At 44.6% G+C, this 26596-nt stretch overlaps 1 protein-coding gene across 4 annotated transcripts in view; it reads left to right on the top strand.

The window, feature by feature from the left end:
* Positions 1 to 23737, top strand: part of LOC106574411 (rho GTPase-activating protein 6) — a 106716-nt gene extending 82979 nt beyond the window's left edge. For 3 of the 4 annotated variants that reach the window (XM_045697643.1, XM_014150285.2, XM_014150284.2), the window contains 11 exons: positions 1604 to 1675; positions 12381 to 12658; positions 12792 to 12987; positions 14024 to 14079; positions 15750 to 15900; positions 17206 to 17354; positions 18244 to 18423; positions 20344 to 20435; positions 20616 to 20869; positions 21081 to 21152; positions 21240 to 23737. In XM_045697643.1, coding sequence (XP_045553599.1) covers positions 1604 to 1675; positions 12381 to 12658; positions 12792 to 12987; positions 14024 to 14079; positions 15750 to 15900; positions 17206 to 17354; positions 18244 to 18423; positions 20344 to 20435; positions 20616 to 20869; positions 21081 to 21152; positions 21240 to 21544 — 1805 coding nt within the window. In that variant the 3' untranslated portion in view covers positions 21545 to 23737. The remainder of the gene's footprint in view (positions 1 to 1603; positions 1676 to 12380; positions 12659 to 12791; positions 12988 to 14023; positions 14080 to 15749; positions 15901 to 17205; positions 17355 to 18243; positions 18424 to 20343; positions 20436 to 20615; positions 20870 to 21080; positions 21153 to 21239) is intronic. The other variant, XM_045697644.1, reaches the window with a different exon arrangement.
* Positions 23738 to 26596: the final 2859 nt, after the last annotated feature.

The following is a 26596-nucleotide window of genomic DNA, read 5'->3' as shown; positions in this document are numbered from 1 at the left end:
TGGAGAGCTGTATATTAGCCAGGGCGTGCATTCCAGTCAAAAGTTCTACCTCTCCCCCGGATGATTTAATGCGTTTGTCTGTGTTCCTTATGAATTCCAGAACCCCTCAGGCATGTGTTACTGAGATATTTCAGCACACTGACTGTGGGTTTTGTTTATCTTGCGCCTGGGGTTGGGTTAGCCGGTGTTTCGCTGAGGCCCGGAGATCCTTAAAAAAAATAGAGAAAAGAAAAGCAAATGGCTCGTTTCACGAGTCGTTGGAGTGGGGAAGAGAGAGAGGACTGGAGATTCCTGGGATTGCTGTCCAACTTTGCCGAGTCAACTGACAAGAATCCAAACCATTTCCTCTCACTCTCTCTCTCTCTCTCTCTCTCTCTCTCTCTCTCTCTCTCTCTCATACACCTTCCTCTCTCTTTCTTTCTGTCACACACTTACTGTCTCACGCTCCCTTTCTGTCATAGCATCTCTGTCTCATACCCCCCCGCTGTCTTTCTCCCGCTCCCTTTCTATTCTTCACTCTTGTTCTCTCATACTCTGTCTTTAGATATTCCATAACGATCTGTAGATATGTCGAAGCATAGTTTCTTAGCAACCTGTTCTGTGTACCTGTTCCAAGAACAGATTTGACTGAGTCAATGGGGAAAAAAACAATCCTTGTTAAGATTATAAACCAATCATTAAAGAGCATACCCACGGGGCACAGATCTCAATTTAACATCTATTCCACATTGGTTCAATGTAATTTCATTGAAATGACGTGGAAACAATGTTGATTCAACCAGTGTGTGCCCAGTTAATAACATCTCAACTGTTTTGAAGACAGATCAATCGACTGTTTGATTAGAGGTGCTCTGGCTATAGACACAGTTTTGAGGTATTTCTCCAATAAGAGTTCCAACCCCTGGTCCAAGCTGCCGGAGGTTTCCTGTGCATGAATCAAAGTTCTTGCTCAGAGTCATAGATCTTGTTGACAGCTGACAAAACACTTCTTTCCCTTCCTCATAACGATTCAGTCCTTTTCAAACTGAAACTCGTATTTGGATCCACACTAATTCAAAGCATGATGGGAAATTGTCCAAATAGTCCACAGCTGGTAATATATTTTCTTGTTAAGTGGTGTGCTGTAACCTTGATATAATAGTATAATAATATGCTATAAAATATATTTTACATTCTCTACTTTTCTCAGGGTTAAGTTTCACTTCCAGGATTGAGCTCAGGTGAACTGGAGCCCTGATTCCTTATTATAAAGTGGGTGGTTTGAGCCCTGAATGCTGATTGGCTGATTCCTTAATAATCCCTCTTCACAGGAAAGCCTGAGGATCAAGAGGAAATGAGAATGTCCTATGTTTCTTTCCTCTTGATCCTCTATTGATGAAACCACTGGACCAGAGGCTGGAGACACTCATCTGTCATCTTTATCGCTGCAGTGTTCTGATAACCAATGCTCTTTGAAGCCACTGACTTGATCATCTCCAAAATGGCCGACATACATGCTTATGAAAAAGATCACCTAATGTGAAAGCAGGTCATTGTGTGGATTGTTATCAGTGTGTACAGATAACTGACAGTTTTCATTATTTTCTTTATTTTTCTCTCTCAGATGGACAGAAAAGGAAGAAGTCGCTGAGGAGGAAGTTGGACTCTTTGGCGAAAGAGAAAAATAAAGATAAAGGTATATTGATGTGAAGCCCTCAACATGGTTATCACTAGTTACCACATTCACAAAATCATAAACCCTGCCCATTTCTTCAATTTATCTTGTTAAAATGTTATTTTAAACTTAACCTTAACCACACTGCTAACCTTATACCTAACCCTAACTTTAAATTAACCAAAAGCAATTTATTTTTTCAATTTTTCTTTATATAGCCAATTTCGACTTTGTGGCTTTGGTAACTAGTGGAAACCCCTCAACATGGTATTTTATGGAAAGACTAAGTGCTTTGTACTGTACATTTTCCTACTGTGACAAACTGGTCACATTAATATAACAGATCTCTAGGCTATGCAAGCAGCATCCTCCTTGGTAATGCAATTAACACTGTTTAACAAGGCGGACATTGAAAGTGGTCCCTTCACTGTTGGTGCTTCAAAATGGACTAAGGAGGCATAAGGATAGTGGAAATATTGGAAAGATAAGGATTGGGTGTCTTTTCAGATGCAAACTAGAACCAGGGGTTAGGGGGGAGCGCTCTAGTTTACCTTTTTTCTTTGGGTTTTTCTTTTTTCTTTTTATGCTGTCACTTACATTTATGAAGACGCTTTCCCAGTCCTGAACATTTAGTTTCCAGAGAAAACAGGACCTTGTCAGTCCCCAGCCCTACACTCTTAGAAGAAAGGGTTCCAAAAGGGTTCTTCGGCTGTTCTCATAGGAGAACCCTTTTTGGTTCCAGGTAGAACTCTTTTTGGTTCTGGGTAGAACCCTTTTGGGTTCCATGTAGAACCCACGGTGGAAAGGGTACTACATGGAACCCAAAAGGCGTTTTGCCCCAGAACCAAAAATGGTTCTTCAAAGGGTTCTCCTATGGGGACAGCTGAAGAACCCTTTAAGGTTCTAGATAGCACCTTTTTTTTATTTTTTTTTATGTAGCCGCAGCCCCAGGTGAATAGCAGAGTGGCTATGAAAACACAGACATATTTACTAGGGGAGGAGGAGGGATATATTTAGCAAAGTGGAACGACTCCTTGTAAGGGGACTGGGCTGAAATACAGCCCCTGTGCCTGCATCACAGACGGCATATTTGGCAATGTGCTGACTACAGATCTGATGGAAGGTAACTCTCCAATAGAGATGGAGGTAAAAACCACTCCAAGTATCTTCCACATTTGCTCACAAGCTGTGGGGAACTTTCTTTGCAATCAGTTTATTCAATGGAAACATGCATGTATTTCAGGTTCTCTTTGATGCTAGTGGGCAACGGTAACTTCAACGTCAGCTCTGCCCGTTGTATACAGTACCAGTCCAAAGTTTGGACACACCTACTCATTCAAGTGTTTTTCTTTATTTTGTACTATTTTCTACATTGTAGAATAATAATGAAGACATCAAAACTATGAAATAACACATATGGAATTATGTAGTAAGCAAAAAAGTGTTAAACAAATCAAAATATATGTTATATATAGTAGCCACCCTTTGCGTTGATGACAGCTTTGCACACTCTTGGCATTCTCTCAACCAGCTTCAACTGTAATGCTTTTCCAACAGTCCCACATACGCTGAGCCCTTGTTGGCTGCTTTTCCTTCACTCTGCGGTCCAACTCATCCCAAACCATCTCAGTTGGGTTGAGGTCGGGTGATTGTGGAGGCCCTGATGCAACACTCCATCACTGTCCTTCTTGGTCAAATAGCCCTTACACAGCCTGGAGGTGTGTTGGGTCATTGTCCTGTTGAAAAACAAATGATTGTCCCACTAAGCGCAAACCAGATGGGATGGTGTATCGCTGCAGAATGCTGTGGTGGCCATGCTGATTAAGTGTGCCTTGGATTCTAAATAAATCATTGACAGTGTCACCAGCAAAGCACCCCCACACCATCACACCTCCTCCTCCATGCTTCACGGTGGGAACTACACATGGGGAGATCATCCGTTCACTTACTCTACGTCTCACAAAGACACGGCGGTTGGTACCAAAAAATCTCAAATTTGGACTCATCAGACCAAAAGACAGATTTCAACCGGTCAAATCCCAGCTAGCAATGAAGAATTGGCCTAGAAGCGGCCCTCTTTCGGGGGGCCCGAACTGATTGAATCGGCCCGGAATCGGGTGTCGGACTCGACCGTCTACTGGAATTCAGCCGACTTTGCAGGCATCTTACCAGAATCCCCCAGAAGCGGCCCGATGCAATTGTGCGTCGCCTCATGGGTCTCCCAGTCGCGGCCGGCACAGGTCTCAAACCAGCATCTGTAGCAATGCAGTTTGCACTATGATGCAGTGTCATAGACCTCTGCTCCACTCGGGAGGCTCCAGCCACAAAGTTTTTAATGCTAATCAATTGCCTTGCCCAAAGTATCAAAATTATACTAAAATACTACACAGGACTCTTAAAGAATGTAATTTAAATGTTAATTGTATTTTTTGATCACAGAAACAATGAGAAAATATGGAAAAATAAATAAAATAAATAAAAAAATAATGAAGCAGCCCGTGTAATCATCTGCCAGAGAGTAGCCTCAATCGGCCCGAGCCCCAAGTAATACATTTGGGCCAGATAACTCACACCGGAATCAGCCCGAGCTCAATCCCCGCATCCTAGCCATAAGTAATACTGCCGAAGGCGGCCCAGAATCATGCCACCTGACGTTGGCCAAGTCTGACTCTCAGCCGAGTCCCCCGACTTTCAGCCGGAATCGGCCCAGATCCACTGTGCTAGCTGGGATGTCTATTGCTCGTGTTTCTTGGCTCAAGCAAGTTTCTTCTTCTTATTGGTGTCCTTTAGTAGTGGTTTCTTTGCATCAATTCGACCATGAAGGCCTGATTCACCCAGTCTCCTCTGAACAGTTGATGTTGAGACGTGTCTGTTACTTGAACTCTGTGAAGCATTTATTTGGGCTGCAATTTCTGAGGCTGGTAACTCTAATGAACTTATACTCTGCAGCAGATGTAACTCTGGGTCTTCCTTTCCTGTGGCGGACCTCACGAGAGCCAGTTACATCATAGCACTTGATGGTTTTTGCAACTGCGCTTGAAGAAACTTTCAAAGTTCTCGACATTTTCCGGATTGACTGACCTTCATGTCTTAAAGTAAATGGACTGTCATTTCTCTTTGCTTATTTGAGCTGTTCTTGCCATAATATGGACTTGGACGTTTACCAAATAGGGCTATCTTCTGTATACCACCCCTACTTTTATTTTATTTTTATTTCACCTTTATTTAACCAGCTAGGCTATTTGAGAACAAGTTCTCATTTACAACTGCGATCTGGCCGTCACAACACAACTGATTGGCTCAAACGCACTAAGAAGGAAAGAAATTCCACAAAAGTACTTTTAACAAGGCACACCTGTTAATCAAAAGGCATTCCAGGTGACTACCTCATGAATCTGGTTGAGAGAATGCCAAGAGTGTGCAAAGTTGTCATCAAGGCAAAGTGTGGCTACTTATATGTATAACATATATTTTGATTTGTTTAACACTGTTTTGGTTACTACATGATTCCATATGTTTTATTTCATAGTTTTGATGTCTTCACTATTATTCTACAATGTAGAAAATATAAAAAATAAAGAAAAACCCTTGAATGAGTAGGTGTGTCCAAACGTTTGACTGGTACTGTATATAAATAATTAATCACAGCAGCAGTCCCATTCTCAGTTTCTCATGTCATGTAAACTCACTGTGGGAGAGGTTGGTGGTCGATGAAACATTCCCGTGAGGTACTGGGTTAGAAACATAGTGGCTGTGAACATGCAGGCTGCCAAATGCTTTGTCATTAGGGTGTGTGTGTATGTATTTGTGTGCAAATGCATGTGTGTGTGTTTAAGTAAACATTCTCAAAGTGTGTGGTTGTAGAGAGTGGACTGCGTCAGCTAGCATATATGGTTGTTTAGTACATGATGACTCGCTCACTCTCCCTCCCTGCTTCCCTCCATCCCTCTCTCTCCCTCCCCCTCTCTCCCTCCCCTCTCTCTCTCTCTCTCTCTCTCACTCTCCCAGCTTCCATCCATCTTTCTCCCTCCCTCCCTCTTTCTCCCTGCTTCCTTCTATCCCCCTCTCTCCCTCTCCCCTCTCTATCTCCCTGCTTCCCTCCCTCCATCCCTCTCTCTCCCTCCCCCTCTCTCCTTCCCCCCTCTCTCTCTCACTCTCCCTGCTTCCATCCTTTCTCCCTCCCTCCCTCCCTCCCTCTCTCTCTCCCTGCTTCCTTCCATCCCCCTCTCCCCTCTCTCTCTCGCTGCTTCCCTCCATCCCTCTCTCTCCCCCTCTCTCTATCCCAGCTGTCCTGTGTTGTCTCAAAGCTCTGGCTCAGTCTGTCACCAGAGTGGGACATATGTGATGATGTGGCATGCGCTGTGGTCCATTGGGTTGATGTGATTCCATACCGGCCTCTGGGGCAGCCTCTCTCTCAGCTGTTTAGACAACCATAGTAAATTAACTTTCTTACATTTGGGTACACACTGCATCAAACTCACTCCTGAGAGGGATCTGTTTATAATGTAGCCTTCTACCACTGCACTGCAAAAACAGAATGTGTTCAGGGACTGAAACAGAAGTCTGTCTGGGTGATGGCTTTGTCTTGTGATTGGGTGGACCTTGGGTTTGTGCGGCTCGGAAGATAGATTGTCATCCAATGTCAACAATGGTTTACACATTGAACCTAAAATGCCTTAACATTTACTGTATTCTGTATCTCTCTCGGTTCTGGTTTGGAGACGCACTTGCTCTAAAAGGTTGTAACAGTAGTTGATTTTATTGTGCTCATTTTGAGTACGCAAACTAAAAGAGTTTAGTTTCTCTCCTAGACAGAGAATGAGAACAGGCGTAGAGTAGTGCCAGATCACACGGACGCTGTTAATTGAGTTTACGAGACTGAAGTGAGCCTGTTCTAAAAATGACTTGTAGCTGTGCAGGCTTTATTGTTCACTGGGATCAAAGACCACCTGGCTAATGTGGTGGGTTTACGTGCAAGTCTTAAACTGACGTACTGTTAAGAAATGGTTCCTTGTTGACTTATTTATGGGAAAATATAGGCTGGATGAGACGTTTTATGAGATTTAGTTTAATCTGTTTTATTCGTAGCATGTGCAGTAATCTCTTTTTGGCGTGTTCATCGAAACACAGATGGTATCTTGAAATGTTTAATTGGAGATTTGTTTCATGTTGATAATCCTGAGCTGCGATAATCGAAATCTGTAAACAGCTATTTTTCTTTTAGCTTAATCCCTTCTCTTTCTGTAGTGTGAATTGAATTTCCGTTAATCCCTTCTCTTTCCATTGTGTGAACTGAATTTCCATGAATCTCTTCTCTTTCTGTTGTGTGAACTGAATTTCCATGAATTCCTTCTCTTTCCATTGTGTGATTTGAATTTCCGTTAATCCCTTCTCTTTCTGTTGTGTGAATTGAATTTCTCTCTTTTTTCTCCCTTGTCTTCCTTCCCTTCCTCTCTATCACTCTGTCTCAGACATGTCAAATCAAATCAAATCAAATGTATTTATATAGCCCTTCTTACATCAGCTGATATCTCAAAGTGCTGTACAGAAACCCAGCCTAAAACCCCAAACAGCAAGCAATGCAGGTGTAGAAGCACGGTGGCTAGGAAAAACTCCCTAGAAAGGCCAAAACCTAGGAAGAAACCTAGAGAGGAACCAGGCTATGAGGGGTGGCCAGTCCTCTTCTGTCTGTGCCGGGTGGAGATTATAACAGCACATGGCCAAGATGTTCAAATGTTCATGAATGACCAGCATGGTCAAATAATAATAATCATAGTAGCTGTCGAGGGTGCAACAAGTCAGTAACACAAGAGTAAGTGTCAGTTGGCTTTTTCATAACCGATCTTTGAGAGTATCTCTACCGCTCCTGCTGTCTCTAGAGAGTTGAAAACAGCAGGTCTGGGACAGGTAGCATGTCCGGTGAACAGGTCAGGGTTCCAGCAGGTCTGGGACAGCAGGTCTGGGACAGGTAGCACGTCCGGAGAACAGGTCAGGGTTCCATAGCCGCAGCAGAACAGTTGGAACTGGAGCAGCAGCACGGCCAGGTGGACTGGGGACAGCAAGGAGTCATCAAGCCAGGTAGTCCTGAGGCATGGTCCTAGGGCTCAGGTCCTCCGAGAGAGAGAAAGAGAGAATTAGAGAGAGCATATTTAAATTCACACAGGACACCGGAAAAGACAAGAGAAATACTCCAGATGTGACAGACTGACCCTAGCCCCCCGACACATAAACTACTGCGGCATAAATACTGGAGGCTGAGACAGGAGGGATCAGGAGACACTGTGGCCCCATCCGATGAAACCCCCGGACAGGGCCAAACAGGTAGGATATAACCCCACCCACTTTGCCAAAGCACAGCCCCCACACCACTGGTGGGATATCTCCAACCACCAACTTACCATCCCGAGACAAGGCCGAGTATAGCCCACAAAGATCTCCGCCACGGCACAACCCAAGGGAGGGCGCCAACCCAGACAGGAAGACCACGTCAGTGACTCAACCCACTCAAGTGACGCACCCCTCCCAGTGACGGCATGGAAGAACACCAGTAAGCCAGTGACTCAGCCCCTGTAATAGGTGTAGAGGCAGAGAATCCCAGTGGAGAGAGGGGAAACCGGCCAGGCAGAGACAGCAAGGGCGGTTCGTTGCTCCAGCCTTTCCGTTCACCTTCACACCCCTGGGCCAGACTACACTTAATCATAGGACCTACTGAAGAGATGTGTCTTCAGTAAAGACTTAAAGGTTGAGACTGAGTCTGCGTCTCTCACATGGGTAGGCAGACTATTCCATAAAAATGGAGCTCTATAGGAGAAAGCCCTGCCTCCAGCTGTTTGCTTAGAAATTCTAGGGACAATTAGGAGGCCCGCGTCTTGTGACCGTAGCGTACGTGTAGGTATGTACGGCAGGACCAAATCGGAAAGATAGGTAGGAGCAAGCCCATGTAATGCTTTGTAGGTTAGCAGTAAAACCTTGAAATCAGCCCTTGCCTTAACAGGAAGCCAGTGTAGGGAGGCTAGCACTGGAGTAATATGATCAAATTTTTTGGTTCTAGTCAGGATTCTAGCAGCCGTATTTAGCACTAACTGAAGTTTATTTAGTGCTTTATCCAGGTAGCCGGAAAGTAGAGCATTGCAGTAGTCCAACCTAGAAGTAACAAAGGCATGGATTAATTTTTCTGCATCATTTTTGGACAGAAAGTTTCTGATTTTTGCAATGTTACGTAGATGGAAAAAAGCTGTCCTTGAAACAGTCTTGATATGTTCTTCAAAAGAGAGATCGGGGTCCAGAGTAACGCCGAGGTCCTTCACAGTTTTATTTGAGACGACTGTACAACCATCCAGATTAATTGTCAGATTCAACAGAAGATCTCTTTGTTTCTTGGGACCTAGAACAAGCATCTCTGTTTTGTCCGAGTTTAAAAGTAGAAAGTTTGCAGCCATCCACTTCCTTATGTCTGAGACACAGGCTTCTAGCGAGGGCAATTTTGGGGCTTCACCATGTTTCATTGAAATGTACAGCTGTGTGTCATCCGCATAGCAGTGAAATTTAACATTATGTTTTCGAATGACATCCCCAAGAGGTAAAATATATAGTGAAAACAATAGTGGTCCTAAAACGGAACCTTGAGGAACACCGAAATTTACAGTTGATTTGTCAGAGGCCAAACCATTCACAGAGACAAACTGATATCTTTCCGACAGATAAGATCTAAACCAGGCCAGAACTTGTCCATGTAGACCAATTTTGGTTTCCAATCGCTCCAAAAGAATGTGGTGATCGATGGTATCAAAAGCAGCACTAAGATCTAGGAGCACGAGGACAGATGCAGAGCCTCGGTCTGACGTCATTAAAAGGTCATTTACCACCTTCACAAGTGCAGTCTCAGTGCTATGATGGGGTCTAAAACCAGACTGAAGCGTTTCGTATACATTGTTTGTCTTCAGGAATGCAGTGAGTTGCTGCACAACAGCTTTTTCAAATTTTTTTGAGAGGAATGGATAGTTTTTTATAATTTCTGGGTCAAGATTTGGCTTTTTCAAGAGAGGCTTTATTATTGCCACTTTTAGTGAGTTTGGTACACATCCGGTGGATAGAGAGCCGTTTATTATGTTCAACATAGGAGGGTCAAGCACAGAAAGCAGCTCTTTCAGTAGTTTAGTTGGAATAGGGTCCAGTATGCAGCTTGAAGGTTTAGAGGCCACGATTATTTGTATCATTGTGTCAAGAGATATAGTACTAAAACACTTTAGTGTCTCCCTTGATCCTAGGTCCTGGCAGAGTTGTGCAGACTCAGGACAACGGAGCTTTGGAGGAATACGCAGATTTAAAGAGGAGTCCATAATTTGCTTTCTAATGATCATGATCTTTTCCTCAAAGAAGTTCATGAATTCATTACTGCTGAAGTGAAAGCCATCCTCTCTTGGGGAATGCTGCTTTTTAGTTAGCTTTGCGACAGTATCAAAAAGAAATTTCGGATTGTTCTTATTTTCCTCAATTAAGTTGGAAAAATAGGATGATCGAGCAGCAGTGAGGGCTCTTCAATACTGTACAGTACTGTCTTTCCAAGCTAGTCGGAAGACTTCCAGTTAGGTGTGGCGCCATTTCCGTTCCAATTTTCTGGAAGCTTGCTTCAGAGCTCATGTATTTTCTGTATACCAGGGAGCTAGTTTCTTATGACAAATGTTTTTAGTTTTTAGGGGTGCAACTGCATCTAGGGTATTGCGCAAGGTTAAATTGAGTTCCTCAGTTAGGTGGTTAACTGATTTTTGTCCTCTGACGTCCTTGGGCAGGCAGAGGGAGTCTGGAAGGGCATCAAGGAATCTTTGGGTTGTCTGAGAATTTATAGCACGACTTTTAATGCTCCTTGGTTGGGGTCTGAGCAGATTATTTGTTGCGATTGCAAACGTAATAAAATGGTGGTCCGATAGTCCAGAATTATGAGGAAAAACATTAAGATCCACAACATTTATTCCATGGGACAAAACTAGGTCCAGAGTATGACTGTGGCAGTGGCTCCGAAAGCCTTTTGGAGTGGGTCTGTGGACTTTTCCATGTGAATATTAAAGTCACCAAAAATTAGAATATTATCTGCGATGACTACAAGGTCCGATAGGAATTCAGGGAACTCAGTGAGGAACGCTGCATATGGCCCAGGAGGCCTGTAAACAGTAGCTATAAAAAGTGAGTGAGTAGGCTGCATAGATTTCATGACTAGAAGCTCAAAAGACGAAAACGTCGTTGTTTTTTTTTTGTAAATTGAAATTTGCTATCGTAAATGTTAGCAACACCTCTGCCTTTGCGGGATGCGCGGGGGATATGGTCACTAGTGTAACCAGGGGGTGAGGCCTCATTTAACACAGTAAATTCATCAGGCTTAAGCCATGTTTCAGTCAGGCCAATCACATCAAGATTATGATCAGTGATTAGTTCATTGACTATAACTGCCTTTGAAGTGAGGGATCTAACATTAAGTAGCCCTATTTTGAGATGTGAGGTATCACAATCTCTGTCAATAATGGCAGTGATGGAGGAGGTCTTTATACTAGTGAGATTGCTAAGGCGAACACCGCCATCTTTAATTTTGCCCAACCTAGGTCGAGGCACAGACACGGTCTCAATGGGGATGTGCCAGTCATGTCAGTCATGTCTCTTGCGTTGTCTCTTAGTCACTATGATAACAATACATTGTTAATATTGTTTTTATATATCGGGAGCTTGGGACTATAAGATTCTATCTGCAAAAAGAGGATTCTGAGATAATTGGCTTTAAAGTTGGTGTCAGCAATTTGTATCTTATATTCTTTTGAACTTAACACGAATTGGGAAATTTAGAGTACTATATACTGTAGGTAGAGAACATTGACCAGAACAAGGCTATGTCAATAACAACATTTTGACAAAAATGCAGGTTCATACCTGGAACCAAAAAGGGTTCTTCAAATGGTTGTGCTATGGGGACAGCCGAACAACCCTTTTAGGTTCTAGATTGCACTTTTTTTTCTAAGAGTGTACTGTCAGGGACCTGTGTCTGTTAGGGGAATTGATACATCATGTTAAAGAAAAATACCACCCATCTTTCATTAGTCTACTGTTGTTTTTCATTAGTCCACTAGAAGCTAGGTAGACGGTGATGGCTGAGTTCCTCACTGGAGATCCAAGTACGTAACTTGAATTTCCGTGCCAAGCTCCCATTGACATCATTGCATGATTTACACAAACGTCTGAGCTACACACGCATTTCTCCATTTAGGATTTGGCCCTGAATCAGGAAACCTTAAAACATAATTTGTTATGTTTTTTTCTCTCACTATTATAGCTCACGTTAAGAATGTCTCCTTGTGGGCCTGTCAATGTCTCAAAGTAAATATGATGTAGTCGAATATGTGGATACGTGCGCAAAAACACCTGCGTCCAAATATTCAATGACTAATCACAGAACAATCAAAACAGTAACGATCATAATCTAAAGATCTCTATCTCTACACAAACACATTCACACGGAGGGCGGCACACATCTTTCATGCATACACGACCAAACACACACTCTCTCTCTCTCTCTCTCTCTCTCTCTCTCTCTCTCCTCTGAGAATATGGTATTTACATTCCTCTCTTTCCATCCCCTTCCAGAATCTCTTTTTCTCTCTCTCTCTCTCTCTCTCTCTCTCTCTCTCTCTCTCTCTCTCTGAGAATATGGTATTTACATTCCTCTCTCTCCCTCCTCTCCCAGAATGCATCCCCCAGGCCTTCGGTATGGCCCTGTCCCAGGTAATCGCCAATGACCGGACCCACAGGCAGCGCCAGGACGGCCTGCGTCAGGACCCTCCTCACAGGGAGGAGCATAAGGACCCGTCGGACCTGGTGTCGTCCATCCTGCAGTTTGCCACCAAGAGGTCCACCAATAAGGAGCTGTCCAGCAGTAACTCCTCCCTCAGCTCCACCTCTGAGACAGCTAACGAGTCCACGTCGCCCAGCACGCCCGAGGCTGCCCCGCGGACACGCAGGAGGGTGAGGGTCTCCCCCCACACGCCTACTGTACCAACTCCATGCACACACTCCATCGTTGTGCGTGTGTGTTTGTGTGTGTGTCTGTGACCTCAAGTAGATGTCAGCTTGATAATGCTCTCATTGTGGTCTGCAGGGGGGCATGTCGGTGGACTCCATCACAGACCTGGACAATAACCAGTCCCGCCTGTTGGAGGCGCTGCAGCTCTCTCTGCCCGCTGAAGCGCCCAGCAAGAAGGAGAAGCACCGGGACAAGAGGCTGAGCCTCAACCCTATCTACAGACAGGTGCCTCGCCTGGTGGACAGCTGCTGCCAGCACCTGGAGAAGTATGGTACGAATGAACACAGCCCCTCTCATTGATCACACCTGGGGCCTGTTCAGTAGGGCACAATATAGCAAAAGGTTTTGCAACGGAAAACAAAAACGAGCGCAGGTAGCACCTCCCTGTTTCAAAACGTTTCCTATGTGCTGGACACAGCTCTATTCCTGTGGTCAAAATCCTGGTCTTTGTCAGGGATCACTCACCCGATCTGACCCTACAGGGTGCAGTCTGTTGGAGTTTCCAGCCCCACGTCTTAACCCCGCCCTGCACTGCCCAACCAGCCCCACATCTTTACCCCGCCATGCACTGACCAACCAGCCCCACGTCTTTACCCCGCCCTGCACCGCCCAACCAGCCCCACGTCTTTACCCCGCCCTGCACTGCCCAACCAGCCCCACATCTTTACCCCGCCCTGCACTGCCCAACCAGCCCCACATCTTTACCCCGCCACGCCCTGCACTGCCCAACCAGCCCCACATCTTTACCCCGCCCTGCACTGCCCAAGCAGCCCCACATCTTTACCCCGCCCTGCACTGCCCAACCAGCCCCACATCTTTACCCCGCCCTGCACTGCCCAACCAGCCCCACATCTTTACCCCGCCCTGCACTGCCCAACCAGCCCCACATCTTTACCCCGCCCCGCCCTGCACTGCCCAACCAGCCCCACATCTTTACCCCGCCCTGCACTGCCCAACCAAGATGATGTAGAAACAAGGCAGTAGTGTCTGGCCATTCATTCCTGACACTCAGTGAACCGACTTTGCAATCCTTCTCAACATCGACCCCTGGGCTTACTCCCCCCGCTCTCCCGCAGTCTTTAAATCCTCACTTGCTGGACTGAGCGTTAGGGGCTAAAGTCCTCTAAGGCGTGAATGGGCCACAGTAGCATTGGTTTAGGTTTGATGGTTCATGATGTCTGTGTTGAAAGGAGGCTTATGGCGGCTACGTCTTCATGTCTCTTCCATCTGTGATTATTCGGCTTGAGTGTCTCTTTGACCAGTGGAGGATGATGCTCACTTATGTCCTCCGCTGTTTCTTATGACAGGTCTTCAGACGGTGGGGATATTCCGAGTGGGGAGCTCCAAGAAGAGAGTGAGGCAGGTGAGAATCTGGGAGAGGCACTTTTTGATACTTCTTACACATTGCTGCACAAAGCTGTTGTTTCAGCTCACTGTGAGTGGTTGGCAACACCTTATAACTGAATTCATCTTAGTAATAGGTGATCTTGTATTGTTAACTTAGTTGAAGCATCGATTGTCATGAACTACACATTTTATTAATTGACTGTTCTCGTTGACTATATGGTTTTACAAGTACTTTTGTTTTACAGGGCCCCATGCTAATTACATTCTATTTCTGGATACTAGATAGAAGCTGTTAAAATTCAGATATATTGACAGAATATATTAATATTCATGCATTGGTTTTGATTTTGCCGCCGCTTCGGAGAATACACACCCACTTAGCATTAGTTCAGCGTATGTTATTAAAGGAAGCAGAGCGAATTAACTTGTCTCCGGCTGAAGAGCCAGGCTCCTCTGTAGTCGTGGCCCTGCTCTACAAAGGGACGCAGTCGAGCCTTAATACCATATTTGTAATTGAAGCAGGGCTTTTAGCATTAATTTCCATCCCAGGGCCTGTATTCAATTTCCATCCCAACGGCTGATCTAGGATCAGATTAGCCTTTTATATCATAATGAATCAGATTACATGGACAGGTATGTTTTGCCTATATCGTCCTAGTGTGGTTTTACTCTCTAGTATTTTTTTGCTCGCCATAAAAAAAAAATCCCTACTTTTTTTTATCAGTTGAACGTTTCCTTTTGGTTATTGTGACAGAATACTCCATTCGTTTTAGTGTTGTTTTTGGACAATGTCTTTGTTTAAAGGAGATTTGAGTGTTTTCTGAGTTGTGTTCTCCGAGTTTGGACGTCTCGTGTTCTCTGTTTGCGTAGCTCATACGCAACGCTCACAATGGCAGATCTTAATCTTTCATTCAAGTCAGCAAAAACAAGCACTGGTGCCAGCCAGTTTCAGTCTCAGTCTTAAATGGTGTTGTTTCCGTTCTATGATGGGGAATTTATTTTTATTTTCAACATCTCACCGTTTGAGGGAATACAATGCTATCAGCGTGTTGAATCAAAATGTCTCCATGTGAGACAATTTACATCACTTCTCACTGTAATCCCCCGTTTGCTGACTTGAAAAAGAACACACTATATCATCAACATCACTTAGAGATCGTATTTTCAAAGTTACTTCAATCTCAACCGTCTCTCACTTAAGGATGTAACTATATTAGTAGGCTACTTCCTGCCAACATTTAGATCTGTAACAAAGTTTTTTTATCTAAACCACAAGCTATAATCAAACTTCGCTATAATGCTTAATCAAATACAATACTTGGTTATTATGCTTATCTTACTGGACAAAGTGGACCCATTTTAATCCTGAGTAATGCTCCTGAGATTTTGGAGAAACCAGGTTGATACAGTATGGGAACAGAACCGGTTGGACCAGGAATACCTGTGAGAATGTGTTCACCACCAAGGTCACACCTGGTGTGTGCATACCTGTGTATATCTGTGTATATCTGTGTATATCTGTGTATCTGCGTGTCCCCGTAATGTGTGTGGAATGTATTTACATGCGCACGATGTGAATATGTTTCAGTGTTTCTCCGAGTTCACTTTCTAACTGTAGTCGCTATAAGCAGTAAAGTATGTGGACTACACAGTATATCTCATGTTCTGTTTTACTCTGTCTCTTAGCTGAGGGAGGAGTTTGACCGGGGAGTGGACGTCCAGTTGGATGAGGAGCACAGTGTCCATGACGTGGCCGCGCTGCTCAAAGAGTTCCTCAGAGACATGCCTGACCCTCTCCTCACCAAGGAGCTCTACACTGCCTTCATAAACACCATGTGTGAGGAAACATCAACTTCACTACTTATGAATACTACTCTCTGTGTGCAGTTGTAGACTCACTCTTTTCCCTAGGCCCAATCACCTTGGTTGGCCTCTTTCAGTAGGACACACCCTCAGATTGCACTAAACCCACACTTAAGAGTGTATACTTGAGTCAATGACACACAGACATGCTGTATGCTCTGTAAATGTTGGGCTTTAGCCTATCAGAGTGCACACATTGTGCCAAATGTTGTGTATGTGATTGTCGTTGTCTACATGTATGTCTATGCATGTATATTTGGCTATGTGTATGTATGTGAGAGTGTGACATATTTCTAATGATTTAGACCGAATCCTCACTCTTAACCCCTGACATCTAACCCCTGATCCCTGTCCTGTTCCTCTGTAGTGCTGGACTGTGAGGAGCAGCAGAGTGCCACCCAGCTCCTGGTTTACCTGCTGCCAGCCTGTAACAGCAACACCCTAACCTCTAACCTCTGACCCCTGTCCTGTTCCTCTGTAGTGCTGGACTGTGAGGAACAGCAGAGTGCCACCCAGCTCCTGGTTTACCTGCTGCCAGCCTGTAACAGCGACACCCTAACCTCTAACCTCTGACCCCTGTCCTGTTCCTCTGTAGTGCTGGACTGTGAGGAGCAGCGGGGTGCCACCCAGCTCCTGGTTTACCTGCTGCCAGCCTGTAACAGCGACACCCTAACCTCTAACCTCTGACCCCTGTCCTGTTCCTCTGTAGTGCTGGACTGTGAGGAGCAGCGGAGTGCCACCCAGCTCCTGGTTTACCTGCTGCCAGCCTGTAACAGCGACACCCTAACCTCTAACCTCTGACCCCTGTCCTGTTCCTCTGTAGTGCTGGACTGTGAGGAGCAGCGGAGTGCCACCCAGCTCCTGGTTTACCTGCTGCCAGCCTGTAACAGCAACACCCTAACCTCTAACCTCTGACCCCTGTCCTGTTCCTCTGTAGTGCTGGACTGTGAGGAACAGCAGAGTGCCACCCAGCTCCTGGTTTACCTGCTGCCAGCCTGTAACAGCGACACCCTAACCTCTAACCTCTGACCCCTGTCCTGTTCCTCTGTAGTGCTGGACTGTGAGGAGCAGCGGGGTGCCACCCAGCTCCTGGTTTACCTGCTGCCAGCCTGTAACAGCGACACCCTAACCTCTAACCTCTGACCCCTGTCCTGTTCCTCTGTAGTGCTGGACTGTGAGGAGCAGCGGAGTGCCACCCAGCTCCTGGTTTACCTGCTGCCAGCCTGTAACAGCGACACCCTAACCTCTAACCTCTGACCCCTGTCCTGTTCCTCTGTAGTGCTGGACTGTGAGGAGCAGCGGAGTGCCACCCAGCTCCTGGTTTACCTGCTGCCAGCCTGTAACAGCGACACCCTGCACCGCCTCCTGCAGTTCCTCTCTACCGTGGCCAACCACGCCCACGACAGCCAGGACAAAGATGGAGAGCAGGTGAGGCGAAGACCCCCTCCGTTACCCCCACCGCTCCCAATGATTCCCAAAACAACCACAAGCCCCTACCCCCTAGACCTCCCTAGAAACTAGATCTGAGAGGATTGGATAGGTGTGTAACCAGCGTCAAGCTGCCGTTTCAACAGTATAGCTTCCTCCCTCCCTGACTCGCACTGAGACTAGGTCTCTAACTCGCACTGAGACTAGGGGCACAAGCTCTCAGGAACGCGCAATCAAAACATGGTCATGTCATTGTGTCCCTCTGACGCACAGTGACTGATTTGGTCTCTTGTTCTTCATGGTAGTTGTCCAATCTGTTTAGCTAGTTCTTTTCCTGAAGCACTCAATGAAAATAAAAGGAAACTCAATATAGTATTCTATGAGGTCAATATAGTATTCTATGAGGTCAATATAGTATTCTATGATATAGTATTCTATGAGGTCAATATAGTATTCTATGAGGTCAATATAGTATTCTATGAGGTCAATATAGTATTCTATGAGGTCAATATAGTAGTCTATGAGGTCAATATAGTAGTCTATGAGGTCAATATAGTATTCTATGAGGTCAATATAGTAGTCTATGAGGTTAATATGGTATTCTATGAGGTCAATATATTGTTATATCTGGTCAAATATATTTTTTTAAATCAGGAAGTATAATGAAAAAGGAATTGTTTTCCATGGTGTGTCTCTTTGTTAATGACAATCAATTGCACTTGTTTGCCTAGTCCAGTGTTGCTGTATGTGATTCCATGCTACTGTATGCAGGAATCACCTACAGGACACACTAAAACTGAATGCACTCACTGTACTGTCAGTAGTTTAGACAAAACTGTTTGATAAGCAGCTGTCATTATTGTTATTCTTATGTCCTCATCTCCTCCAGGTGACGGGGAACAAGATGACCTCTCTGAATCTGGCCACCATCTTTGGTCCCAACCTCCTTCACAAGCAGAAGAGTTCAGACAAGGAGTTCAGTGTGCAGAGTTCGGCCCGCGCAGAGGAGAGCACCGCTGTTATCGCTGTCCTCCAGAGGATGATCGCAACCTTCCACTCCCTCTTCATGGTGTGTGGGGGATTCCTTGTGTGTGCATGCCTGCGCACATATGTGTGTGTTTGAACAGAGATATAAAGATACTAAGTGTGTGTGTGTGTGTGTGTGTTGATATCCTACCCATTTTCCTGTTTAGTCCCTATTTATAATACAACCTTGCACGTATATGGTAATTGGACAGGCAGGCACTGTGTTTTTACAGTAATGTATTCGTAATAGCCAGCAAACAAGCTACAATTAATTATCACTTTAGATTGGCCAGTAAGTAAGACTCCCTTGTGAGTTCATTGTATACACTATACACAGGTAAGGTGATGCAGTTGTAGAGAATTTGTAACAACTACATAACCTACATTGTGTAAACTCAATCGGTTTATGTAGTTACTATGTCAAATACATGGGCTTAGCACTGACACATTTGATGAACTCTCTATGTCCTGGGTCCATACACATCCATTCAATTTCCATTACCTCTGCCTGTCCTCTTTCTCTCTATCACACATCCCTCCCTCCCTCCCTCCCTCCCTCCCTCCCTCCCTCGCAGTGCCACTCAGTAACATATACCTGCATCCCAAATGGCACCCTGTACCCTATATAGTGCACTACCTTTGACCAGGGCTCATAGGGAATACAGTGCCATATGGGACAGAGCCTGTGTTTAAGTTAGAGAATCTCCAGGCTTTACCAGACAATGGCTCTGTCTTATAGAATGAAAACAAAGCTCTGTGGGCCTTTGTTAGTGCTGTTAGAGCTGATCCTGGACCTGATTAAAGGCCTTAGGGCCCAGTTCAGGACCACTACAGATCACAGGCTTTTGAGACAGTGCCAGAGGGACTTATGGGCCAATCCCTTGCACTGATTGTTCCAACACCACCACCACCATTTCCCTGAACAGAAGTTGTATTCGTTGAACTTTGCAGAGGTTGTTTTTCCCTCCGCTCAGATCATGGAATTCAGGGTAGTGGCGGGACGCTGGAAAGAGGTCTTGTTAGGTTCTGAAATGTTATCCCTCGTGTTTTTCGACTGGGCTTTAGTTGGATGTGTTTGGACTGTCGTGCTTCATTGCCAAATCACTTCTTTTACTACACTTGTATTTTATTGCCCATTGCCCAGACTATACATCAGGGATGGGAAACTTTGATGGGGGCAACAAAAAAATCGGAACTCATTATGAGGGGCCGCAGTGGCTCGTGGGTCGGAGTAAATGTTATTTTTAAAGTTCATTTCCTGCCATTCTGCACATTTTTCCATGGAGTGTAGAGAAGATTTCGAAATTTTATAACTAATTTCATGTAATTCTAATCATTTTGACATTGGGCAGAGAGAAAAATATGCAGTTTTACAGCTAATTTCCTGCAATTCTACATATTTTTCCATAGGATGGGGTGAAATGTTTGCAGTTTTTAATATGATAACTGATCATCAATGGGCCCTAATCCAGTTAGTAATTCAACCATACTTACGATAAGTTTAGATAGCTGGCCGCTAGACTAACTTACCAATCTTAAAAAAAAATTTTAAAAAATGCTGCCATGGGCTAATTGAGTGACTGCTGATGCACAACCAAGTTTCTAAATTGCACCTTGTGTATTCTATTATTCTTCCCTCCCCCCCAAAATTATTTCTGTTTGTTTTTTGGTGTGAAATTGGTCCACGGACCTACAAAAGGGTGCAGCCCGTGGGCCACCAGTTGCCCTTCCCTGCTAAACATGGATCCATAGACTGGTATTTAATAGTATTCAATGTTATGCTATGTGTTCATGTATTGATTGGCTTGTGATCACTAAATGTGAAGATGGAAAAAGTTAGACTCACTTTCACCATGAGATTGTCTTGGACAATAGCACCCCCTAGTGCTCCATCATCTGCCATTACATACATAAACAGTTTTTCTGTACATGTTTGGTTATGTCTGTGGTTATCTGTGTGTAGGTGCCCCCGGACCTGCAGAATGAGGTCCTAATGAGTTTACTGGAGACTGACCCTGATGTGGTAGACTATCTGCTCAGGAGAAAGGCATCACAGTGAGTACATTGGTTCCATGGCACATATCACAGTCACTTTTTGAGTACTCATGGAAAGTAGTTGCTTAGCCTGGTGTTCATGTCTGTTGAGAGAAAGTGAAGAGCCCATTTTCTATGGCAATATCTTTTTATTCTCTCTACCCATCCTTTTCTCTCCCTCATCCATCCCTCCCTCCACAGGAGTCCAGACGTGTTGCGATCGGAAGATCCTTTCTCCCTGAGCGAGAGGCGCTCATCCAGTGACTCCAACAAGGTCTCCAGTGGAGAGCTGTCCCCCTATGACAACAACTCCCCCATCCTGTCTGAGCACCCGGGGGAAGGGACCAGCCCAGGGTCAGAGAGGCTCTTTCATGTCCCAGAACAGTACACCCTGGTGAGGCAGGTGGCAGGACAGACACGGGACCCCCATGGGTCCAATCCCTGGGTCTCAAAAGGTGAGAAGACTACTGTCCAGTCTTACTTAGCTGTGGTTGATATGATCGTGGTGGTGGTGGTGATAATTAAGACGATGATGATGATTGTGGTGGAGCTGATGATGATTATAATCTTGATGAGGATGATAATTATAATCTTGATAATGATGATGATGATGATGAGTATGATGGTCCCTAAACACAGTCATGTTCATTATGTCCTATATGTCAGAGGAGCATGCTAATATCTGGGGAGCCTGGCATTCCACTCTGAAACCAGGGCTGAAGGACCAGCCTTATGCAGGTAAGCTGTTGAAATGTAACAATCACATTTCTGGACTTTTACTTATCTTCATTTTCGGACTTTTCCCATTGACATTTGTATCTCCAGGTTCCCATAGCAACATGTCAGAAGGCAGCTCACGCAGCTCCCAGGAAGGACTTGACTGTCTCCAAGGCGATGCCAGGCAGGTGGTACGACGGACACAGACCTCGCTGGGCGTGGCCGAGTGCAGGCCCCACCCCCCCTGTGACAAGGGTCTGCAGCAGCCCTCACGGCGAGGCGGGACGGCCACGCCTCCTGCTGAGCCTCAACCCTTTGACCCCACTCCATCCGCACCCCGACAGCCAATCAGCAGCCAGCAGCGCAGAGGACCTCCCCCAGGGCATTGGACACCAGGCTATCCCCAGCCCTAACTCTGCCCACTCGGGTCCCGCCCTCTCAGGGCGTCCTCCCCCTCCCCCGTATGGCGGCTCGTCCTCCAGGCTCTCCCCTGCTGCCTCTAAACCAGCCCAGCCTGTCTCCCCCTCCCCCGCAGCACCCCCCTCACCAGCACCCCCTGCAGGGTGGGAGGCCAACGGTGCCACAGAACTCAGCCTCCCCCACCACGTACAGCATGGTACCCATGAGCCAGGAGTGGCAGGACTGGCAGAGGGATAGATGGCAGATCTGGCAACTCCTGTCCTCGGAAAACGCAGACACACTCCCAGAGACACTGGTGTAAGCTGGACCATCAGACCGTGGGGTAGTGCTAGCCATCCCTCCCTCCATCCCTCCCCTCTGTCCTCCCCTCCATCCTTCCCCCCAAACATGGACGCCATGGGGTTGTTTACATGTGCAGCTGCTGCCTATACTACGGACTTGGTACGGATTCACTAGTGTTTCCTGTTTGCTATGTATTGATGTTGTATCCTGGGGACCCCTTTGCTTGTTATTAAATACTCTCTCTGAGCTGTTTGAGAGGATCAAAATTAACTGTCAGCAAGACATACCTCAAACGTCAAGTTTATCAATTTGATTCACAGTTATTACTGCATGTCCACATTTCGATAAGGCCCCAGTTTAAATTGAGCTGAATGTAATATGTAGAGGTGACTTTTAAAGACAGGACGGTTTAACGTTTATGACAACATTTGATAAGCTACAGTCAATTTACATGACCAACTCTACCCTTATATATTTACTGAAGTCATCACATATATTAGTGATCGCTGCTAAATATTCAGAAAGTATTTACTTGCTGATAATATATCCCGATAAGTATTGTACAAGTTTGTATGAACAGAGTTTTATTCAATGTCAGTCACCAAGTAACAGAGCCCACAGTACAGTTTTTGCAACAGTTTGTATATAAGCATTCTAATGTATTTTAGGTCGACCTAGCTAAAGAAAAAAATGTACAGGCTGTCTAAATGTTTGTGTTGTGGGGTTTCAACACGGTTTAAAAAGATAACGTCTGTCAAAGCTTTACTGAACCACGTTGGGTTTTAAAAGAAAACTATTATTGCGATCAGTACAGTAATGTGCCACGTGCCAAAGTTCCTTTACGCTCTCTTTTCATCAAATGTTTTTTGGGTGTCTAGAAAGTCTCATCTGCTTTCTCTCATTCTGTAGTTAAGATTGTTCTTTTAGCTTTTGGATTTCACTTCACCATGGCTGCTACAGCATGGCTTATCGTACCAGCTCATATCGACATAATTCATTTCAATGATCTCCCTCATTCCATTAGGTGGTTGACATCAAGGTTATGGCTGCATAGGAGTATTTTTGGAAGCAGATTAAAAAGACAAATTCATTGCTGGCCTGACAGGTTCATTGCTGGCCTGACAGGTTCATTGCTTTCCCTCTCACTGTATTTATCTGATTAATATGGGATTTTACTAGATATTTGCACTTACTCTACTGGACTCTGGGAATTGCCAAAGCTTTTTTGATTCCTCCTTTTCAACAACAAAGCAAACACGTCTCTTGCTTTTGTCATTACATGCACTGTCTGCCTCTATAACTTACCTGTTGCTTTTTGTTCCCTAATATATTAGTAGTCTCCAATCATTTCTCAGTTTTGTGGATATTTGCTGGCAAATATTGCACACTTTCTAAATGGTAGTTTGGGTGGTTATGTTTGTTTCAATCCGTCCGCATGTCAGAGGAATTTGAAGCGTGACAGACAGTGGAATTATTTACAAGGATTCACACATTTCTACATGTCTTTGCAGTGTCCCACAAAATGACAGTACTTGTCGAAAACACGTCCCATCTTTACTTTTATAAGAAACGCTTTCAACAGCTCGTGTTTCTAAGCACTATTCTGAATGTCTGTGTGTTTGGAGTCAAGTATGCCATAGATCCATGCTCTTTGAAAATGATTTGATACCCCACATTGCTTTATGGTTGTCAATGATTTTTTTTTGTAGCTTGTCATCCAAGATTTTTTGTATTTTTTTAATAACTATTATGTCTGTTCAGTACTGTAACATATGTAATAACAGTTTTTACTCCAAAACAATCTACAAACACATGTATAAGGCCCGAGTTTTGATCTTATGTGTGCTTTTGTATTGTGTGTCGTCTTAAATATGCCATGGTGGAATTAAACGTGAAAGAAGGTGTTTCGTGTACTTGGTTGGTTAACAGCTTGTACACCTTTTACCAGTGGCGACATAACCGATTTCGATTTCGACGATGTGTGAATGTTTGGCGGTGTAATAATAACAGTATAGAACCGAAAGAGGGGACCCTAGATCTTTTTGCTTAGTCGTCTTGTCCACAGGTCATTCTAAAGATATCTAAATTATCCACATCACCCAACGTTCTTAAAACAATTTGGATATATTTGGACAATTTGATCATTCTTCACCTTGAAAGAGGAAAAATAATATGAAAAGAGAGGAGGTGGAGAGAGGGCGAAAGATAGAGTTGTGGAAGGGAGGAGGGTAAGAGTGTAGACCAACACCTCCATGTTATAAACCTGAGATGAGAACGTTCCACGCTGGCGGCTTTAATTCCCACTGAGCTCAGAAGAAGTCCTACATCTGTTTACGGCATAGAACAGAGCTGACAATGAACTTCCAGGAGATCATTGTCCACATCTTAATCGGTAATGTCCTGCTAATCGGGTGTGTAAGTACAGCCAGAGAGATGTGGTCAGAAGACAACGATTTTCCACAGACTTCAAAGCATCATCGAAACATGGTCTACTATTTGATTAAGCTATTCTGTAGGTCATTTTCTGAAATGATTTGCAAACCATCAACTATAAGTATTTTGAACATTTGAAAATGAATAAAATCCCCTAGCTTAAAATAGTTAAAAGGGATGTTAAGCTTTCTGTGGAAAATAGCTTCCATAAAACAAAATCATTCTGATTTGTGCAATCAGACTGTGTATAATGATCTGAAAACGGACTTCCTCAAAGATAGTTGACATTCAATTGTGCAGTGTCCCATGGACTGTTCAGATTCCCCTCTAGTTCAGCATCCAAACCAGCAGCCAAAGCATGTGATTAAAGTATTTCCTTTAAAGTCTGTGGTTCACCCAATCTGAATTCCAATCGCTGTGTATCTGTAGACCACTGAATATTTCCCTCCTTTTTCCGAGAAGGCAGCGGTAGGCCTTACCGTTCTTACTCAATATGGGCTCAATTTCCCCTTAGCATGGTGTAAGCACAGACACAAGGAGAGAAAGGATACAAGACATAATGAATCAATTTACTTGACTATTCTGAGGACCATAGGATATTTTTTTCTCAAGTTATCAATGAGTACATCTTACTGACATCAACCACTGAAGAGAGGGATACATTTTTCTATTAGTTTCCAGTGGATATCTTAGTCTATGGAAAGCAGTGATCATACTCTACAGGTATGGAGAGGTGTAGCTATTTGCCCTTGTCCATCTGACATTAACCATGTATTGTAATAGATTGTCAGTGTTGCAGAACAAGCAGATACAGTGGAGGCAGATGATCGCATGCAGGCCACAGTAATTCCCTCTGTCTCCGGTTTGGCTCTTGCAAAGTGGAACCATGGGGACCAGATGGTTCTGGAGCCAGACCCAAGGCTGACCTCAATCCCTAGCCCAGTGGAAGAGGAGTGGTTCTGGTTCTGAGAAGGAACACGCTCGTCAGTGGTTCTGTTCTGTCTCTGAGGTCCGACTCCGCTCTGCTACCCTGCCCACGCAACGCTGTTTCATGGAAAACACTCCTGGTGGGAGAGAGGGAGGGAAGGAGGGAGAGATTTGGGGGGGGACTGGTAGAGAGAGAGGTAGAGAGAACAGAGAGAGAAAGAGAGAGAGAGAGGGGGACTGTGAGAGACCGAGGAGAGAGAGAAAACAAGTGAAAGTACGCTTCTTCAAAGAGATGAACACACACACCCCTGTGCCTTCAGGGAGAAGGTTTGACTGACTCTGTATTCTCACTGAGTATTTCTCCGCCTCCAGAAGTAATGTGAACTGTTTGGTATCTATCACAACTAGAAAGGAGTTGTACAACAAAAGCTCTTTTGTGGCCAAAAACCGACAAGCCCAGTAAGATCGAAGCTCAAACAATGACTCCAAACAATGGCACACAATTACTTTTCTCCTTAGAAGCTTTCCTCTGTTATCTGAATGCTTGCCCATGCATTGTTTCTGTTTTATTTCAATGTTCTAGTTATTCAAATGAGCCCACCAAAGGATACCGTGAAACGTCCCTATGCTGCTGACTACTTACAGTATCTGTGATATAAAAAATACTCCCTTTTTGCAATCTGCCTTAGTAACGCGAGAGCGATGGGGACTGATGCTTGACTATCCCACTGGGCACAGACGTCAATTCAACGTCTATTCCACGTTGGTTCAACGTAATTTCATTGAAATGAAGTGGAAACGACTTTGATTCAACCAGTGTGTGCCCAATGGGATGTGAATATTAGGCCCGGTTCTTTTGTCTTTTGTCTCTTTTGGCCCGTAGGACATGTCTGTTTTCTGGATAGCAGCTTTGTTTTAAATAGCCTTTGCATGGACCGTGAAAAGAAATATAGCCAATACAAAGCAGCTTTCTTTCTAAGCGTGATGACATGCCTCCTAACAGAATAAGCCGACTGGCCTTTGATTTCTTGCTGCAGGGGGGTAAACAGTTGGTTGGTGTGAGCTGTGGGAGGTCAACAAACCGTTGATATACTGGAGTGTTAGTGTTAGTTAGATGTAGCATATGTCTATATATTTTTCAACATAATGTTTGCACGTGTTATGGTGCCCAATGCATTAATGAGCCTCTTATCCTTAATGTTTTTCTCTCCGTCACTTTTCTTTTTCTCACCATCACTGTGTGTTTGTGTTTGTGCGTGCATGCGTGTGTGTGTGTGTATGTGTCGCGCAATGAAGGGTGTTTGAGCCCAGGAGGACCTCATTAGCAAAAAGGACCAGCAGCTAGCTGTCTGTTTATAATCAAGATTTCTGACCCAATTATCCCTCTGTCATTGTTATCACAC

Source organism: Salmo salar, chromosome ssa16 (assembly GCF_905237065.1).
Source record: "Salmo salar chromosome ssa16, Ssal_v3.1, whole genome shotgun sequence".
NCBI lineage: Eukaryota > Metazoa > Chordata > Actinopteri > Salmoniformes > Salmonidae > Salmo > Salmo salar.
This window is presented reverse-complemented; position numbering and strand designations above follow the sequence as displayed.